Raw genomic sequence first — 15,801 nt, forward strand, 5'->3', positions numbered from 1 at the left:
GAAGGCTCCCCCTCCATCTCCCAAAAGCGCTTTTCCAATCTAGGGCATGTGCGCGTCACGCCACGACTTGACTCATTACTTTCAGGACAGACCCTGTATACTGCCAAGAAGTAGATTGCTTCTAATTGGAGCTGATTATATTTAGATAGCTACATTCCTGCATTTCGCGCATAATAGTTCAATCTCTGAGCTGTGATGAGTTTCATATGGTTTACTGGAGAGAGAATTTATCGCTAATGAATTTAGCACAACCTCAAGAAACGCTTTTTATAAAGGTGCGATGAATCGAGGCGTCGAATTTCGTAACTTCACGTTGCACTTCGAAGGTTAGGAAAGCAAGCTTAGCATTAGTTTCCAGTGCTCGATCAAGACAGTGAATTCTCGATGTCACTCCGTGTATCAAGGAATTTGCGATGCAGTTAATCATCCATCTAGTTTAGCTTTCTCAATGTAGCTGGGACCCGTGTGACGGAAAACAAACTGCTGCTTGATGAACACCTCTACAACTAGCGGAAACATGTGAATCTCGTCAAGCTTATGCCCTGCTATTGTCAAAAGTAAAGAGCCACTAGGTTTTACTTCTAGGCCATGCTGTGTACGATCGTTACGTGTCGCCAGTGTTCCGAATATTTTGAAGGTGATTGGAAGTGTAGACCACAATCCTACGAAAATTAGGACTTCCACGTATGGCAGAGAGGCCCACTACACAGCTTGGAAGCAAATCACTTTGTATTCTTACTTTTGACAAACGCTGTACATCGTTATGCCTCACACATCGTTGTGAATGTTTTCCTGCAAAAGATAATGAACTGTCGCTTATGTAATGGTAGTACCTACCCTGTGGGGACGCCAATAAAATCCCTCCTGGAGCTGTATAGTATCAGAGGAAAATTTATAAAAAGTTTCAGGAAGCTTGTCTCATTGTAACCCAAGTAAAATGGCAAACAATGGCCTCGTTTGCACTGTAATTAAGCGGCGGACTACTCTCTGCACTCCGGCAGGCTAACGGGACGGCGAAGCTCGTGCTCGCGCAGAAGCAGAGGCTGCTGTTCGCTAACACGACCTGCAACGAGGACCAGTGCTTCCTGACAGGCACGCTTCGCGATGCGAGAGGAGCGCGGTTGGCACAGGACCAAATCCTTTTGCTCTCCTCGCCGTACACGACGAAGCACCGAAGGCCGACAGTCAAGGTGAGCGCATTTTATGCACCGCCAGCTTTTAAAGAATAGTTGGCTAAAGATCGCGTGGTTAGCACGAAACAACCTCGTCTTCACATGACGTAATCATTGTTCAGTATTGGTCGTTACCTTTCGTTATTAGTCATCGATGACATGACCCATTGTCTATGTATCTATGGGTGAGCCATTAGTTATGGTTGTTGGTTTGGTTGGTTGGTTTATGGGGTTTAACGTCCCAAAGCGACTCAGGCTATGAGAGACGCCGTAGTGAAGGGCTCCGGAAATTTCGACCACCTGGGGTTCTTTAACGTGCACTGACATCGCACAGTACACGGGGCCTCTAGAATTTCTCCTCCAAAGAAATTCTAGCCGCCGCGGCCGGGATCGAACCCGCGTCTTTTGGGTCAGCAGCCAAGCACCATAACCACTGAGTCACCGCGGCGGCGAGTTATGGTTGTGATGTAGTATGAGGGCTTTAACTTCCTCAACCTGCTCATGGGCTATGAGAGATGCTATAGCAGAGGGCTCCGTATCTATTTAGGTAACTTGGGGCTCATTAATAACATGCACATATATCGTTCCCCGCCGCGGTGGCTCAGTGGCTACAGCGCTCGGCTGCTGGCCCAAAAGATGCGGGTTCGATCCCGGCCGCGGCGGCTGAATTTCGATGGAGGCGAAATTCTAGAGGCCCGTGTACAGTGCGATGTCAGTGCACGCTAAAGAATCCCAGATGGTCGAAATTTCCGCAGCCCTTCACTACGGCGTCCCTCATAGCCTGAGTTGCTTTGGGACGTTAAACTCCAATGAACCAAACCAAACATATATATTGCAGCACACGGGCGTTTTTGTATATCGTCTTCGTTGAATGCGGTATGTGTGGCTGGGTTCGCTCTGGTGCCTCTCGGCTGATGCCATTGGTTGTCATTGGTTAGCAGCCGAATGCCATAGCTACTAAGCCACAGTGGGGGGTCATGTTACTAATTTTCTTAAGACCCATTAAACTACTTTCAGATTACATTGTTCCCTTTGCACATTGACCGCCTTCTCCGTTTGCGCCGAAACACGTAGCACATGGAATATAATGTAGTACGTTGCAGGCGGTCCTTGTGCTCACTAAATATGTTCTAAAGAGAAGCAAGGCGACACTTGCAATGACTACGGCTTGTTAATAGATTTGCGAAGGAGGAAACTGTCAACCGCTAGATAAGTATAGCAATGGCAAGGATCCTTCGACGTGAGGACACACCACAGAAATTTCGAGAGCGCCCTGGTTCACCTGTGATTTTGTGTTCTTAGCATACGCAGTTACACAGACAGTAAGGAGCAGCAGATTTCAGGACAAATTTTTTTTCTGGAGCACCATCAGCTTTCGTCTTTCGCTATAAGTGTCAGATGGATGTTCGCCGTGTTTTGCGTGTGCTGTCTGACTACGTTCTTCTGCGTGCTATGCGTGGAAAGAAAGTACGTCTCACGCAATTTCCTTACATAGGGTTGCCATGTTAGTGTCATCTAGCAACCTTGTGGGAGCGTAAAAAGCGGTTAAGCTCGTCTCTGGGACACAGCTATACTCTACAGAGCATTCTATCGCAATGTAACAGAGGCTAAATAGGCAAGGGAAGGAAACTGGCCTTTGTACCTAAGCAATGGGGAGGGGGTTGCTGAGATGGTGCGTGTTCGTAAGAGCTGAGGTAGCCCACGGCACGGGGACAAAGAACAATCTGCTTCCATTTTTGCCTAGCCTTTTCTGCAGTGCCACTGAGAGTCGACTGCGAGTGTAATTCTAGACCGAAAGTGCGAACCGGAGGAGAGCTCCCAGCCACATCAATGAGCGCATGTCACTTTGCGGTGTTTTATATTCTTGGCCTTCTCTCCCTACCCGCGCGGAGGGCCTGGGACAACGTGCAGTGACCTCGGGTGGGACAGGGAATGCTGTGTGATACTTGCAGTGTATTAATTAGTGCCAGTTATAAATATCTTAAATAAAAGTCGGCCCCTCATTGCAATATCTAGAGGTGAACTCAATGCGTGGAAAAGACACTTTTTACATGGGTCGAATTTCACGGTAAATACACCAATCTTTGAAAAAGTATCCAATGCCGGTTTGAACATGTGCTCGGCCATTACGATATTCGAGGGCGGGCGCCTGGAACTGCGTTTCTCTCCCATAAACTTGGCGTTTGCGCTCCTAGAACAGTCTATGTAATGGGATCTATGAATGTGGGCTAAACGAGATAAGATGGCGACATATATAACGCACGCTAAACACTAAATCACACGTCCTTACAGACGGCAAAGTGACTGCGTACGTACCTACGCTTTAAACTAAATGGTGTAAAAAGGGAGTAGTCATTTCACGCCCTTTTTACTCTTATACAGGCGTAGTCGTGTTTCGAGTGTGCTGCCTGCGAAAAACAAACCGAGCAGTGGAGTAGCATTCGTGTGAGGTCGCACGGTGATCTCCCTGTAGCCGCCGCATGATTAACCCACTGTGTTACCCCTCTGAGAAGTGTACGGGTTGCTCGATGTACAGTCAGCGTCAAATGAAACGCTAACGCGACAACTGTAATGAGAACCTCAAAACAAGATCATAGCTGACGGAGTCTCAACACTGCCGCCACATGTTGTTTGTAATAAGGGAGTAATTATTCATTGACGTCCACCCAAGCGCAGCCATACGGCTACAAAGGAAAGCTATACAGCTTTCTCAGAAACTTCGCAGTTAAAGAAAAATTCGTCCTGGTCCGGGGCTCGAACCCTAAAACATTTGGTCAACACGTTTCCCACTTCGAGTTATTGATCAATTCGCTCTCGCCCTACCATAAGCTTGCCGTTCCGGTTAGCTCAGTTGGTAGAGCGACTGCTCCGGTGAAGCGGTGGTCCCGGGTTCGAACCCCGGACCAGGACGAATTTTTCTTTAACTGCGAGGTTTCTGAGAAAGCTGTACAGCTTTGCTTTGTAGCCTTACGGCTGCGCTTGGGTGGACGTCAATGAGCAATTACTCCCTTATTACAAATCTACTCCACCTTGGGGGATTCCCCAAAAACATTTGGTCCACACGTTGTTTGTTTTTCGCGTTTTTTTCTTAGTTGTCACCGGTGCACTGCTTTATGACTTTGTGATTGCTACGCGAAACGCGACCACATCGTTCTGACATTATAGGGATAACGCCGAGCATTTTCTAGGATTTTCCGGATTGTTGTCGGCATTTAATGCCTTCGTCTAGAAAATCCGTTGGCGATTGTATGCTGCCTGATGTCAATGGCCATTCTTATCTACAATCAATCAATCTGTGCACTTCTGTCGTCCAAGCAGAGGTGTTCTATATTTTTTTTTGTGCATGCAGTTCCCAGCTAAATTCTGTTTTTGATTGCACGGAACGCGCTGCGCCGAAGTGTTATGAACCCTTCCCGTACTTCTTCTCAAGCAGCTGATGTTTTTGCGTTCTTGTGTTAGCGTTTCAGTTAGGTTGATGGTATATATGATCACTCGTTTAGGTGGGATGCGACAGGTGGCAGCTTTATATCTCATCTGCTTTATATCTCTTATCTTTACATCTTTAAATCTGCTTTATATCTCAGCGACAAGCGGCTAAGGCTATGGTCCATGGACATCTCACGTCCATCGTTCGCATGTAGGCAGCACAGAGGCACCTTCAACAGTCCCATAGAAAATAGGACGCATCCTCTGTATCGTCTCTAGTTTGGTTTTCAATACACGAATACTGGGTCCACTTCTGGCGTCCGCTTCTTGCCGACTATTCGCAGCGCTTGTTGCGGTCACGACCTTGACGCTTTGGCGAGAGGTGCGTAACAAAGCTCTGGCTGTTGACAACGCCAAAGCCGTAGCTGTACCATACGCCTTGCGCAACAGCGGGACCCGAATGCATGAATGCATGAATGACTGGAATGAAGTTTGAAGTTTGAAGTTTATTTCCATTTCAGTAAGAAATGAGGGACCCGAGACAAAAAGTGAACGTTAATTCACTTGACGGCGCTCGGGCCCCATTACATGGCAAGACAGCGAGGTGTCGGTAGTAACAGTTGTACGAGTACATTTACAGACATTGTAGCTTTTACTGACATAGTTCAGTTTTTGTGTGTGTGTTAAAGGCAAAGACACAATGTGAAGGATAAACATGATCAGCAAATAACAGCAATTGTGAATAGTAGCAAACCCAAAAAATACAAAAAAGACATAGGAGGAAACACACTGCAGGAAACCAGAAAAAATTACATTTGTGAGAGAGAGAAAGAATGAATGTATTGTTTTCTTATTAACATTTTCAATATTAACATTACTTTGGCGAAAATAGTCCAACAGAGTGGGGAGAGTATGTGCGAGCATTTGCTGGCCAAAAGTCGTTCGTACGAAAGGTGCCGTCCAGTTATGAGCAGAGCGCGAAGGATATGTTCGTGTAAGTGTTGTTAAACTGGCGATAGACAGCATTGCACTCTCAGAGGTAGTTATGTGCTGTTTGTAGCGAACTGCTAAGTTAGACGAGTAGAGATAGTGTACTGACATTACTTTAAAATTCTTAAAAAGCGGCGCGGTATGAGTGTAGTAGTCTTTCCCAGCTATATGGCGAATAGCCTTTTTTTGTAGTGTATATATTCGATTTAAATTTGTTTTTGTAGTTGTACCCCATACAAGGAAACAATAGTTTAGTTGAGACAAGAATAACGAGTTATAGATATGTAGCTTAATTTTCGGCGGTAGGAAGAAATGGAGTTTTGCTAAAATACCTACTGTTTTTGCCAGGCGTGAAATTACTTCATTTATGTGCCTATCCCAGGACATATTCTTGTGGAAATAAACGCCTAGGGTTTTCATTTCATCAACAACTTCGATAGGAGCGTGGCCAAAAATTAGGTTATGATTTGAGGGCATGGTAGGCATTGGAGACTGTCTTGTGGAAAAAAAACGCTGCTTTTGTTTTGTTTACATTTATCTCCAGTGAATTCAATTTGCTCCAAGCGTTTAAATCATCTAATGATTGGTTTATGTTATTTACAAGCTGGCTGTGATCATTGTTTCGAAATAAAAGTGTTGTGTCATCAGCGTATATTACATATTCTGGCCTTTTAATAATGTTTACAATGTCATTTACATAAAAATTAAACAATAGGGGCCCTAGGATGCTTCCTTGAGGTACGCCTGTAGTAACACGCTGAGAAGGAGAAAGATTTTCGCCTATTACAACTCTTTGTGTGCGATGCTCCAGGTATGAACGTATTAAGTCCAAGGGTATACCTCGAATTCCATATGTTTCTAACTTTTTTAGTAGAGTCTGATGATTTAAACGGTCGAACGCTTTGGAGTAGTCAATGTATACACCAGTGACCATCTCTTTATTTTCAAAGCCTTTCAGGATAAATTCTTTCTGTGCCAGGAGGGCCAGTTCAGAGGATCGGCCTCTACGAAAACCGTATTGTGCGGAATTAATTAGATTACATTTTTCTGCAAACTTAATGATTCTAGATTGTATTAATTTTTCTAAGTCCTTAGAAAAAACAAGTAGGATAGATATCGGACGGTAGTTCGACAAGTTGTTTTTATCACCCCCCTTGTACAGAACGACTACTTTTGATGCCTGCATTTTGGGAGGAAACTTTCCTGTGGAAAGAACCAAATTATATATAAATGAAAGAGGTGGTAAGATGAGATCTAAAACATATTTCACCGGCTTAATTTGTATATCATCAATATCACGAACCGTGCTATTGTTCAACGAGATGAATGCTGTATGAATCTCTGTCTCATTTGTGGGACTCAAGTAGAAACTCTCACTGTTCCTATTGATTCCATTCGTGGCCTCAGGATGATATGAACTCGAAACTAAACTTACAAAATGGTTATTGAAAGCCTCCGCCAACTCAATGCCAGAAACCACGGAATTGTTTATTGTTAATTCACCAACGCTACGCTATGATCTGTAAAAGAACGGTTTAAGATTTTATTTGTTTTTCCAGAGAACATCCGGTTTAGAGTTGCACTCTGGCTGAAAAAGGTCGTAAAGGTACTCTCGCTTCTTATTCCGTATAAAAGCATTGGTTTTGTTTCTATGGCGTTTAAATATCTCCCAGTCATTTGTGTTTCTTGTAGTGATGAACTTCTTGAACAATTTATCTTTCCTTCGTATCATTTTAAGGCATTCTTTTGATATCCAAGGTTTCTGAGATCTTGTTGCTTTTTGCTTAGGGACTGAAATAAATGATACGAGATAGGCTTTTAGAAATAGAGACAAGAAATTATTATACGCCTGATCAGAGGTGTCTGAGGTATATATGACATCCCAGTTTGTTCCTAGGAGCATAGTGCGAAATTTTTGTAATGTGCTATTGTTGATGTTTTGTATTTTTGGAATAACGGCTGGCTTCTTCAGCCTGTCTTTAAGTGTCATTCGATTAAATAGGAAAATTGGCATGTGGTCACTGATATGTGAGGCAAGAACACCGGAGGTAGTATTTTGTATAGCTTCATTGGTTATAAATAGATCTAGCAGTGTGTTGCTGTTCGGTGTCACGCGTGTAGCCGTTTCAATTAGGTTGTTAAATCCATGCGAGTCAAGGAGTGTTTCAAAGTTATGCTGTAATGTAGATGGAGTTAGCATGTCAATATTGAGATCACCTCCAAGGATAAGAACGAGCTTATTTTCATTTACATAATTAAGTATCCTATCAATAAGACAGAGAAAACTAGAGACGTTACCCTCAGGGGGACGATACATTACTGCAAGCAGATATTTTTTACATGTTACAGCAAGACACTCAGTACTCAACGTGATAAAAGAAAATTCTTCAAGTAATTCACACTGAAATTATCGTTTTATATGCATGAGCACACCACCTCCGCGTTTGTTTGGTCGGTTCAGAAAAAACGTGTTGTAATCTGCATCCTTCATGACGTCAGAATCGGATGTAAACCATGTTTCGGTAAGCATTATTACGTCGAATTGAAATTTATAACTGTTTAGAAGAGCGGTTAATTGATCCTCTTTGTTTCGCGCCGACCGTATATTTAAGTGAAAACATGTGAGACTGTTCAGACCATGGGAGCAAAAAATTGAGTTAACTTCTACAGGTGTTTTCGCCATTTCGGGATGCAGAAACACAGCACGAGGTCAGGCACACACGCGTTAGGCAATCTTTTCAACATCACGCTGACACTGCGCATGCAGAACGTTAGACTTTTCTTCCTTACGGGCAAAGATTTTGCCATCCTTAACCCAGAGAAATTTCCAGTTGCAAGCCTTTTTCCTCTGAACAGTTTTACCCAATAGCACCTTTAGGGCTGGGCAGAGGTGCTCATTGACATAAATGGGGTTACTTGAAGAATGCCCAAGGTCGGTCATTGAAAGTATGCATGCATAAATAGATGAAGGCATGCATAAATAAAAGAGACTCCTTGACTTGTAGTTCTTTGAATGCACCCCAGAGCCATCATTAACATACGCCTCACGCTTTAATGAAATCTGCGATTCATATTGATTTCAGCATAGCTCAAAGGAGGCTACGGTAGGCAATATCTTACGCGATGGCGGGAGCCCGTAGCTCGTAGTTCTCGAGCGGCAGATTCTTGAGTGACGTTGTTCCCTTCGGTGACTGTGCAGGTTTCGTCCGTCACGGGACCCCGTCGCTTCAGACTGTGGGGCCAACGCCAGAAGGTGTTCACGGTGCAGTTGAGAACGAACAAAATCGCCTTGTACGTGTGGTTGTGGGTAGCGGGCGTCGACGGCTACTTCTCGCAGAACGGATTCGTCATGAAGGATCGTGCTCTCGCGGTGGACTTCAAAACAACCGAAGATGTGACCGCTGAACGCATTAAGGAGTTAATCAACGTCACAACGCTTACGGACTACACAAAGCTAGCCCGCCCATGAATGAGTCAATGAGTGAGTGTCCTGGACCACTGAACCGCATCCTCGAAGGCTGGCTGCAGGGGCAGACTTGCCACCTGTCTTTTTTTTTCTGCTTCATTTTCCTTTTTTACTGCTGGAACTGTAAAGTGTTGCAAGAATGTTTTCTTGCTGTGTGCATTCATTTTGTTCGTCAGTGTCATGTGCGTGGAGGATGATGCACAGCATCGTGCTGTGTATATGTGTCTGTCTCCTGTAATCGAACCGTCATTTTTGTTATTGGCTATTGTTACTTCTGTTGTTTGTTGTACAGGTAAATAAATACAGTTGCTTGTTTTCTGCGCGCTACGATGTACAGGGCAGCACGATGCACTAACACCGCCGGATGCAGCTGAGGCGTTTAGTTACAAATTGGGCTGGATATGTGCGTTCCTTGTTCAGAAGGTATTTACTATGCTGAGGAACAGCAGCAGGATCACACAAACGATAAATTTATACCAACTAAAGAAACATGTTTTCAACAACGGTATCCTACAAGGGACCATACCCATGTCATTGTTCAGGTTATAGTAATGTGCGTTTCCAAAGTATGCTGAGCGGAGAGTTGGTGAGACGAACTGTTTGAACGAAGAAAGCGTTGGGACAGTACTGAGAAAAGGGATGGAGAGGACGAGAGTGACGTCAGTCCTGTCTCCGCCTTTTCTGTGTGCTTTCTCAACGCTATAGTATACGTTCTCCGTTTTCTTGCTGTGTGCATCAATTTTGTGCGTAAAAAGGTGTAGAATATAGCAGATCGCTATATCTGGTTTTCGGTACGGAAAAGCATTTCTGTTTCCTGTCCTCATTGCTGACACAGCCATATCGTAAGTCGTTGAAACCGTGGAAGGGTACTCGATCACACAGTACTTCTTTAGATCCGTGTATATTCCGCCGGGATTGGTAGAGCACTTTTTATCACTGAAACATGGGCATTGCTTGTTAGGTTAAACATATGCAAAGGGGAAAATATGTTGAGGATTGGTCTAAAATGACCGTGACTTATTATTTTTTCAATTTTCGTTGATTACTGCTCATTAGTTTCATGTGTCAAGCCACCTTGTTCTCACTGATAAAGCCTCAACGAGTCAAAACACGTTACAGCGACTTTCAAACAGCGTAAAAAGGCACTAAATAGACAGTAAAGTAGCGCTCTACTTAACAGTATCAATGCAACTTAAAGCACTGCAGGAGGTTCTACGTGCAGTAACATCTGGACATAGCACGTGACGCCATCCATTCATGTGGCGAGACCTATTGCTTCTAATGCACCTGGAACAAAGAAGAGTGTTACTATGTAATCCACTAGAGCTAAACCTATGTTCGGTGGTGATTCAAGGGATCTGTATAAAGCCATCACATATTTATATACAATTAATGCTCAGCTTTTGAGACCATGATTCTCACTGTAAAGGGTTCTCTGATGGGGAACAACACAGTCCTTATTAGTTTCGCACTCGTGTAGCTTGAGACTGAAATGCGAAAGCACTGCTTTCTGGTAGCGCAAAGCAAAAAAAATCAATCGATTATCTTTGGCGGTCCAAGCGAAAAAAATCGGGCAAGACAGACGAAGCATATATAACACAGTGACTGACGAATTCCTATTTGGTGACCCAAAAGCGGTGGCTGATATATTTCAAGAACTAAGGACGAAAGAAGCGTGGCAGAGATTATAACCTGTTAGCATACAAGACTAGTTTTAGTAAACTCTAAACCCCTAAAGGCATTTGCGGGCCACTGCACTTAACGTGCACTTACCTTGCACTTCCCACATACATTTCCCGTGGAAGAGACCATAGCCGGAAAACACGCGAAACTGCCAGTCGGACATCTGTATTTAAATCAGCCTTTTTCCCACGCACAATAAGCGAATGGAACAGCCTCCCAAGCGCAATAGTTTTATTAGATGACAACAGCTTCCCAGCCGCTCTTAAAACACATTTACTAGGACTAACTGATGCATCATTGTGCCATGCACCATAAGCTATTGACTGCTCTCCTTATCAAAGAGAGTTATTGCATGCTGCTATTTCGCTTTATATATATTTTAACCTTTTCAGAACTTGTACAGAATTTCTAAGGTGTTTGTTACTGTTTTTAGCTGCATTGTTGTTGGGTATTTTGAAATAATTTACACCTGTTCACAGTGCTTTTGCCTTTCAATTGGCGTATCCCCCGTACACTAATGCCCAGTGGGGCGATTTGTGCGTACTCAAATACATAAATAAAACCACGATACGGGCGGTCTACGATGATCTGGAATATCTCTCCGGCTTATTTTGAAAAAGGCTATCATGATTTTGGCTTTTCTCTGTTTGGTACAGCCTTCAGCCGCATGATTAGTTCGCTTATTGGTAGACGAACGCCATTTCTACCTCGAGAACAGTCGCTTACCAATTACAGTAATACGATCATACTTGCATGCGTCAAAAGCAGCCCCAAGCATATGTCTTACCGAAAGACGATTCATTTACATCAAATTTGTATTTAACTAAGGTATTTGTTTGGGCTAGTCGGTACAATGTTAAAACTGAAGGCACAGCGCACGAAAGACAGGACTAAGGTAGGGACAAACACAGCGCTGATGTTCATATAATAATATTAAGCTGGTGTTTATATAATAACACTGCCAAAAATTGGTTTCACATCAATAATAAATCGAAGCGAAGCCAAGCCTCTATAAGTTCGGCGGAGACCCTCAGCAGCGGCACTTTTCTTATTGAACGTCACCTGAAACTCGAGTACAATGTCTGCTTCGATTCTTTGAAGCAAAACTCTTGCTTTAAGATTGGCTTCATTTTTCCGACTTCACGCCCGCAGGACGATGCGCACGAAGCCCTCCGATTTGATGAACTTGGAGAGGTCAGTAGTATGATGAAAAAGAAGATAAGCCGCCTTTTCTAAGGATATAACATGAAGCTTTTGCAGGCGACTATACAGCATTGTGAAGAAACGAGTTGGCATTTCATGACGGTAGTGATTATGTGCCCCACTGCTCTGCTACGCAGCACGGAGAAAAAAAATTCCCAAAGAATTCTTGCAAAAAAAAAAGTCCAGCACTTTCCCACACTAATGAAAATGCCGTTGCTGCCGTCGTCGATTACATAAATTTCATACTGCGCTGCATTCCTCATATTGGAATACATGAATTCACTGTGTGAACGCGCGCTTCAATAGCGTTGTTCGCCAATTGTACTCTAGAAATAGATTGTTAAAGCCTAAAGCTTCCCCATAAAGCACTTTCTGCCATATTAGCCCTTATAAGGCGTAGAGCGTTGAACAGACACTAAAAACAACCTTGTTCACTTCTTTTCTCTGTAAAAATTCATTCCGTGACCTTTTCTTTGTATGCTGATGTTCGTACAGCAGCAAAAAGAGCAATTATTAATGCGAAAGCATTATACCCTTCGTCAGCAACGAAACCGGAAGCCATGAAAAGCGGCGTCCAAAAACTCACGTGACCAACCAAAGAAAAATAAAATTTCTTCCAAAGGCGCGGGGAATTGAACCCAGCACTTTCAGAATGCGAGCGAGCACGCAAGCCACAGGTCGCAAAACCACGTTGCTTCTTGCCGTGCAAAGCTGAGTCTAGTGTAGGCGTAGCGTATCCATGTATGCGTAGTGTATGCGTAGTGTATGCGTAGTGTATGCATAGTGTATGCGTAATGTATGCTATAGTGAGTAGAGCACTGCACGGGCCTGAATTTGAGGCCCGAGCCCGGCCCGGGCGCGCGACCTGAAGCCCGAGCCCGGCGCAGGCCCGCGGCTTGAAGCCCGGGCCCGGCCCGGGCCCGCTAAATTATCGCTCTAGTGAGCCCGGCCCGGCCCGTGAATCCCGGAGCGAAGCCCAGCCCGGGCCCGGCCCGGCCCGTTTCACAGTAACTGAGCAAGTAGACTGCTACTACAGCGATAGGGAACTGGCCGACAAAGGTTCTGAAACCGCAGTTTGGCTTAAAGAATGTTGGTTCTTTTTAACCCAGAAGGAAGTGATGAAGTGTAGTTCTCGCCAGGCCCGTCTTTTGGAGACTGGTCTCGTGTACGTGGGCAAAGATAAACTCGGAAGTTCCGAGAGCCAAATAAAAAGGGCTGCATACACGCGTACTAGTCTACTCTGCGTTCCCCCATGATTGTAATCAGTTATGTTCTGTCGCCTGCGAAGTATAAATATTAAAGCTGCCTAGCAAGCAGTAGGATGACATTTTTTTTACTGAACGCGATCTCACAGGTTGAGCTCATAGCCGAACTGGTCACCTTTCAGCAGAAACGAAAAGCTAAAAGGCTTGAGTATTTCATGGTATGTGCTTGAAGACCATAAGCGTCTAAACTAATATGTTCTTCCCTAATGCATTTATAATAGTGTATAGGTATGTTTTGGGAACGCGAATGATCAATGGCCAATTAAGGCCGGTTGAATTTTACTCTTACTGCACCGCGGCGTGGAAATAAGGAAATAAATAAGTGAATGAATAAAGCTTAGTTTTTTTCTCAGCGCGTACTATAACTCATAGCTCAAACATGTCGCTGCTTCAAAGCCACAGTTCTGCACTTCACTCTGCAATATTGAATGAAAAGTCGGACACCAGCCGTTTCTGTACGGACCGAAGCCTGGCTCGGGCCCGCAGCTTTAAGCCCGAGCCCGGCCCGGGCCCGCAACTTCAGGCCCGGGCCCGGCCCAGGCCCGGCAGCCGGGCCCGGGCTTTCGGGCTGGCCCGAGCCCGTGCAGTGCACTAATAGTGAGTACGTGTGCCATGAGGAAGGATAAGAAAAAAGTTTACAAATGTAGAAATGAAAGAAAAAAACAGTGTTTTTGCATTCAAACACGTAAGTACTCTTTAGTTCCCTCCGTAATTTTTCTGAGAGAATTGCCTTTAAAGCTGTTCCCACCACTCGGTTGAAACTAGTGACGTCTACACCGAAAAAGGATTTTATGATCACACCTTTGGAGTGAAAGGCGGTGTAACATAGCCTCTGAGAGCCCCGCAAAATTTGTTACCGCACTTCAATTTACTTGCGAAATCAGTCTCTGATGACGACGCTTGTATACCATTTTTTTTTGCCTTTTTCAGTTTATAAAAGCTTTGTGTTTGATGAGAGTGGTCTCTTTGTGATTAGAAAGTCGGACTCTATTGATACACGCCAACTTCAGTTTGTCCTAGTAATAAGCAACAATAGATTTCAGTTTTCTGCCAATCTCAAATGTCTAATCCTTCCTGAACATTTCTTTTGCAACCCTTTCTACAGACACAGAAGCCCTGTTTCTCAAAACAAATGGCAACCGGGAACGACCGATTTCTATGCGCCGTGAACTTACGCGTATTTCCATAGTAAAAAATGAGGTGGAAATTAAAACTAGGAATATTTCTTTGCGAAGCTGATTCTCCGACAGCAGTGAGCCAAAAAAGAACGGTACTATCGGGGGCGAAAGTGTGTGGGACGCGAGTTCCAGGAAAAACGTTTAGTAGCTCAACCTGGCTTTCCAATCGCCTGATATTGTATGTAGGTATTAAAGGCCCGAATGCTCCTTCCCCTGGTAACAATATCAGGCAACTGGGTAGGGAGGTGGAGGTACAATAAACGTCTCTTCAAGAGCTCGCGTCCCCCAATATTTTGTCCCCGATAGTGCATGGTGTATTTTCTTCCAGTCGGCACATTATGTTCACCGCTGTTCTAACCCTGTGTGAGACACACACCTTCTTCACTTCAACGCGGAAGAAGCTCGGATTTTGTCAACTTTGTCGCTACGCGGCGAAAAATCAGGTGCACCATAACTTCTCTCAAGCTCTCGTCTTGTAGCACTTTTATGAATAAAAAGAAGTAGTGTACTGCTAAGGGTCTCTTTTTTCAACATCATCAAAACAAGCTTCGTTGTCTAGTAAACATGCGCATGACACGAGTTCAAGTCAGCCTAAGGGCTTACAAACGTACTCATGCATAAATTCTTCTGCACGAAATCGGAGATGATGGGCACTTCGGATGGGATCCTGAGTAAAAGTGAAACCGTACACTTCCCTAGCCATTATAATTTGGATGCTAACTCTTCTCAGACATCCCACTTGATCACTTCTGGTGAGCAGTCACAGCTGCCGCATTAGTGGATGCATAAAATAATAAAGATTATTTTATAGTTTCAAACAGAAATGCTCAAGAGGGTTGTTTTCGTCCAAAACAAAGCTGTATCAAACTGATGGAATCAGGCAGCCGTGCCGATAAGAACATGCTCTCGAGCACGTACGGTAATCGTTGTGTTCGCAGCGTAAACGAAGGAAAGCAGCAGATTGGAGCCGACGCGGTCCGCTCTGCTTTATGGCGAAACAAGAGGCAACTTGTATCTATGGGACTCACATACAGGTTATTTGCTGTAATTTCGCAAGAAGCTTTTCCTATCAAAATAATGTTCAAAAGTGAAGAAGAACCGGAGGTTCGGGACAAATTTAAGTCCCGAACCTTGCCCATGACTGCAGTAATTCTCTGCAGTGGGTTTCTATGGTGGATTTCGGTGGGTTTTGAACCAACTACTTCTGGCAGCCGAGGCGGGCGCCCAAGCCATTAGGCCGTCATTTACTAGGCTCTCCCCTTTCTCTCTCTCTCTCTCGCTAAACTATTCTAAAATTAGAGAAGGGGATTTCTCTCTCTTCACATTTGCACCTAACAATCGAGGCATGTGGGGCTGTGGACAGCGACAACGACGGCATGAACCTGAGGAACGAGGTAATAAGATCTAATGATGTAAGA

The 15,801-nt window shown here is 44.3% G+C and overlaps 1 protein-coding gene across 1 annotated transcript in view; it reads left to right on the top strand.

Annotated features, from left to right (window-relative positions):
- Positions 1 to 9,104, top strand: part of LOC149339261 (beta-mannosidase-like) — a 44,432-nt gene extending 35,328 nt beyond the window's left edge. The window contains exons 16-17 of the mRNA XM_089548019.1: positions 1,002 to 1,190; positions 8,788 to 9,104. Coding sequence (XP_089404145.1) covers positions 1,002 to 1,190; positions 8,788 to 9,057 — 459 coding nt within the window. The 3' untranslated portion in view covers positions 9,058 to 9,104. The remainder of the gene's footprint in view (positions 1 to 1,001; positions 1,191 to 8,787) is intronic.
- Positions 9,105 to 15,801: the final 6,697 nt, after the last annotated feature.

The sequence above is a fragment of the Amblyomma mixtum genome, chromosome 6 (assembly GCF_055824585.1).
Source record: "Amblyomma mixtum isolate Tamu chromosome 6, ASM5582458v1, whole genome shotgun sequence".
In the NCBI taxonomy this organism is placed as follows: domain Eukaryota; kingdom Metazoa; phylum Arthropoda; class Arachnida; order Ixodida; family Ixodidae; genus Amblyomma; species Amblyomma mixtum.